The 4563-nt window shown below is 41.7% G+C and overlaps 3 protein-coding genes across 3 annotated transcripts in view; 1 reads left to right on the top strand and 2 right to left on the bottom strand. All coding sequences in view use genetic code 11, as the record gives it.

Moving 5' to 3' along the window:
* The window catches only part of EGR_05977 (E3 ubiquitin-protein ligase RNF14), a gene marked incomplete at both ends in the record, with an annotated part of 5371 nt that extends 5146 nt beyond the window's left edge, over positions 1-225 (bottom strand). The window contains one exon of the mRNA XM_024495226.1: positions 136-225. Within this exon, the coding sequence (XP_024350310.1) occupies positions 136-225 (90 nt within the window). The remainder of the gene's footprint in view (positions 1-135) is intronic.
* Positions 226-1801: 1576 nt separating this feature from the next.
* On the top strand, positions 1802-2212 carry EGR_05976 (hypothetical protein; the record flags this gene model as incomplete). The annotated part of the gene is made up of 3 exons (XM_024495225.1): positions 1802-1884; positions 1938-2057; positions 2125-2212. 3 exons carry the CDS (start codon positions 1802-1804, stop codon positions 2210-2212), a joined length of 291 nt encoding a protein of 96 aa, XP_024350309.1.
* A 1676-nt stretch (positions 2213-3888) lies between these two features.
* EGR_05975 (BRCA1-associated RING domain protein) overlaps positions 3889-4563 on the bottom strand; it is a gene marked incomplete at both ends in the record, with an annotated part of 2455 nt that continues 1780 nt past the window's right edge. The window contains one exon of the mRNA XM_024495224.1: positions 3889-3935. Coding sequence (XP_024350308.1) covers positions 3889-3935 — 47 coding nt within the window. The remainder of the gene's footprint in view (positions 3936-4563) is intronic.

The following is a 4563-nucleotide window of genomic DNA, read 5'->3' as shown; positions in this document are numbered from 1 at the left end:
GACGTTGTTTAGTCGATGGAATTGTGGTTGAGTAAAGGAATTGAATTTTCTGGTTTGTGAGGAGACGCGAATTCGGATGTGGAGGGAGGCAGAATCATGAGGTAATTTGGGATGCGCCCTGTACCATCCACTCACGAGGGAGGTTTCAGGATCCTTGCTGAAGTGAAAGTTTTCTGGTTCATATAACAAGGAGAGCGTTTCTAGTTCCTCCTCCTGCTGAGACATCGCGCTATGTTGAATGAAGGCTAAACCTGCATATCAGGCAATGTCGACAGAGAAACCAATGAAATTACTGCATCATTTCCATTGGTTAGGCATTTCAGTTGGCAGGTACGTCAATTTACAGGTGTTTGCTGTCGTCATTATGGTATGAAAGGTGTACATTTGAGTAACAATGTGTAGTTCATTTACTTGAGTTTTAGTGAAAAGTTGAAGTGTCAATGATGTAATGTCCACCAGTTGCCTTTAGCCTTTGTGAATCTGCTTCCAGATTGTTCATTCGTGCAGTGTTGTCATTAATGCTGACTTTGCGAAGAGATTTTCACATCCCATGCTGGGCATAGATGCAGACGGCGATGAAAGCAGTCGTGGACCTTGTGATGTCATGAACAAACCCGGTATGTGTCTTCCACTTGACAAACTATGAAATCATTCTTAAAGACACTTTGCATAAAAATATCTTTAATTGTACCTTGAAATCCCAAAAATGGGTTTTGCTGAATCATTGGAACGTAGGGATACCCTGGTTCATCTGAAGTATATCACAAACGTAAGCGCGAGTCGACACATGACAGCCTACGTTGTGTAGACGGCGCTATCTACTAAAAATGCATCAGCACTAGAAGTTTTACCTTTATCTGTGCAGTACGTTGCATCAGTAGAGGGAACGAATGATATCTTATAAGGAATGCTTCACTATTTTTTAAATTAGATGTATCCACGTTTGTTGAGGGTGCAATTGGACAGCTAGTTTGACAACAGCCTGTGTTAGCTGGGTTTTCACTTGCTAATGGTAGTGAATCCAGGAGTGATCAAGAGAACTACATTGAATCATCTTTAAGCAATGCATCACTTGTGCTGAACTTTTGCACAGAAAATATTTAAGGACATCAATTTTGTGTTGCAAAATCAGAACAACTCCATTGGAGTAGAATGATGCAACTTGTGCCCACTTGGTTTGCCGCCATGGCTGATCTTATATAATGGACTCTATTAACTTCGGTCTAGATAGAGGGTAGAAGTGGATTTTTCACAAAGCACGATGGCTAAGTCGATTTACTCCACAGCAGAATGCTAAGCTCTCTATGACGAGCATCCGAATTCAGCCATGACAAGTCACTTCGGGTCGAATACTTTCGAACATCTCTCACTTCCTCTCAAAGAATGGAGAAGTGAAAAATCTCCTTCTTCTCGATTCCAAGGTGAGCCAACTGATCATAGTAATTTCATCCTGCGGCCTGTGTGTTAATACCGCGTTATAATGAGCAGCATAAGTTTTGTTACCTACATGAAAGAAATTGAAGTCTAATAATGCATGCTCGATGGATTTTCTGGATGTTCTCATGAGAGCCTACGCAAGCGTAAATGCGCCTTGAATCCACTACTGAGGATGTTTTATTGCTTGGGTGAATGCATACATAATTGTGTGGCGTGTGCTTTGAAGACAAAGTCAATTATGCAGCCCACGAAGCCACTTTGTTGTTTCTGTATGCATGCATAGGCGCTGTCACCACTGTCGTCTCTGCTCAGCCTGATGCGACATCGTACGTAAGCGGGACCTGGACTCACTGGTGTTCTCTAAATGCGGCTACTCGACGCTCTGTCGCCCTTCTACTTTGTGCTCATCTGCGTCAAGGAGCAGCAGCAGGGTGGCGAGGATGCTGAGTATGTAGAAAGAGACGATACCTATCCTAAACCTATCTGTCTACGTTTCTTAGCCGTTTTCTGGCTGTCAAGAACGGGGAGCTACGCAGTCATCAGCAGGTTACAAATTCATCGGACGTTCATCGATATCCCCGTGGCCGCGTGCTTGCTGCGATCCCTCAGTCTTGTCTGCGGTGAGGCTGTTCCCATCAACCTCTAACCCGCGTAGCTGCTCCACCACCTTTTTACCCTCTCTCTCAGACTCGCCCAATCCCGATTGCCCTTCATCCACCGCAGCCACCACTATCTGCAAAGTCTGTTTCCCTTCTCCTACCTATACGAGTTATAAATATACTGCTTTTTGCATTTTGTGCCTTTTATTACTTCCTCATTAGTGAAAAAGTTCTTATCTATTTGGTTTTTGCGACTTATTTGTAAGAATGTATATTCATGCGCTCGTACATATGTTGCAGTTTTCATTTTCGGTACAAATTTTAATACGATGGAGAGAAAGTGCTTGTGAATGAACCTGATTTGCATTCCTAATGGAATCGACTTTTGGGGATTTCAAGGCAGTTGTTCGCATTTTATCGAGTAAAAACAGGAAAATTCAGTTGTACCGTAGTGCGCCTATTACTGTTAATGCTCAATCAATTTTCTTGCCAGCTTTGCCACCTTTTGGAAGAAGGGGACGATTTTAATTTGCAACTATTTTCAAATCACAATCTACTATTCTCTGTCAGCCAGTTCGTACGATTGCGCTGCTGCCTTCTTGTATTGTTGAATGTGAACGACACTTAATGGGTTTTCCAAGGGCAGGTTAGGCTGCAAAACAAACAATTCACAGACGGAATGGAGGAAATTCAAGGTGGTATGATGAGTTGTGGGATCTACGGCGCTGCTGTACACAAAAAAATCCTCCTCTCAACCAAGAATTTTACCACGGTTCAGCCATAAATTAACCACGTCTGCTGCAGGTGCCTTTTGAGGTCGTTACTTATTTGATCAGTAAAATTAATTCCTCGCTCCTGGGTCAGGCATGGAGCGAAATATTATAATTAAAATTCCAAGTATTGAAGTATCGGGTTTTGGGTTACGAACTAAACTGCAAGGCCAAATCCACACCTACTAATGGTAGACAGAGATCCCATGGGTGCGGATACAACACATCTGCAGCCCTTGCAGAAGAAGGCTTATAGCCAGCAGTTAGATTTGCTTTATGCAGGAAGTGAATTATTTACAGTGACTTCCCTATAACGGGTGATTTTGAGGGAAGACATGTATATAAATGCAGACCCTGACTTACTCCTGTCTATCATCCCTCGAGTGCGGGTAGACATTGAAGTGTACCTCAGTTATACTGCTATTTCAGCATAGATTTGCAAGACCCGTCCTTTGACATCTTATAAAATTGAGACCTCAATGTGTGGTGATGAGAAAACGAAATGAAACAAGTTGGATCAACGCACATTGCACGATGTAATATTGAAGAGGCGCTCCAGCATCATTAGCCAGAGTCCCGAGTTCTGCATTTTGCGAGTTTATTGTACGCTTAACTACATCTCGAATGAGTTTGCGTCTATGTTTTAGCCGCTGCGGTTTTGTTTACAACCAGCTCCGAACGTTGCTGTAAATGCAGCTTACATCGGACCAGTGGACGATCACTCATGCAAGACATCACTCTACCGATTCCGAAGCAGCAAATCATTCCTTCACACTTGCAATCAGTAGATCTTGCATCTAATGGAAAATTTCCCGATTCGAATGCCTTTGTGTGTTTTTATCCACGCACTACCAACACTTGCCAGCAACGGTTTGATTCCCTTTACACCGATATTTAAGGTCTCAGGTGGTGGTCTACTTTGTGATCCGATACTTAGCATTAACCGAAATATATTATTACTGTAATCTGTACAATACCCAAAACTGAAAGAATGTATCTTTGACATCAGCAGTAAATCAACTAGTCTGCCACCTCTTATGCAACACGTAAATTGCTAGTTTAATTTTCGGTTTTCCAGAGGACTACTTAGGATCTAAGGCATTGTGCCGACGCTGGGCGGCTTGGCCTCCTTTCAATGCGAAAAATGAGTCGAACAGTTATTAAAGAAGCCAGTTAGTCGCTTGGTCCGTATTAGAAGCGGATTCTCCGCACATTAGTGGTAAGCGTGTTAAACAACGTTAAACACTCCCAAAAGTAGTCATTAGATGCAGAAATAAAGCGTTTGCCTTTAAACACCTGAAGAGATGCTTTAAATCGCTTTAAGCAAAACCAACAGCTTTTTCTCGTTTTCTGATACTTTCTATCATATTTGTCATTCTTTATGCATTAAAGTTATGCCTATAGTAAAGGGCTGTAGAAAGTTGATTTTGTAATACATATCAAAACAGTAACAATACAAAAATGGAGGTTGTGCTTTGCAAATTAGAAAAATGGGCTTTTTATAGTTTATTATCCGCTGTTCAAGTTTTCCCCAAATTATACTCATAACGTTGAAATGAAGCCAAGACGCATTAATTGCTCGATCACAATGAAACACTTTATTAATGGTTATGAGTAATTTATCCTTTAGACATTTGTTAGGGTTCTAATAATATTCTGGGACGAATTGAGATATAGTACTAGAAAAGAATTTATATATATTCGACATGTGTAGGGCTTGAAGCCAGTGGCGTGGACCAGAGGCCAGCTCATTCGGT

This window comes from Echinococcus granulosus (genome assembly GCF_000524195.1).
Source record: "Echinococcus granulosus chromosome Unknown EG_S00049, whole genome shotgun sequence".
Classification (NCBI taxonomy): domain Eukaryota; kingdom Metazoa; phylum Platyhelminthes; class Cestoda; order Cyclophyllidea; family Taeniidae; genus Echinococcus; species Echinococcus granulosus.
This window is presented reverse-complemented; position numbering and strand designations above follow the sequence as displayed.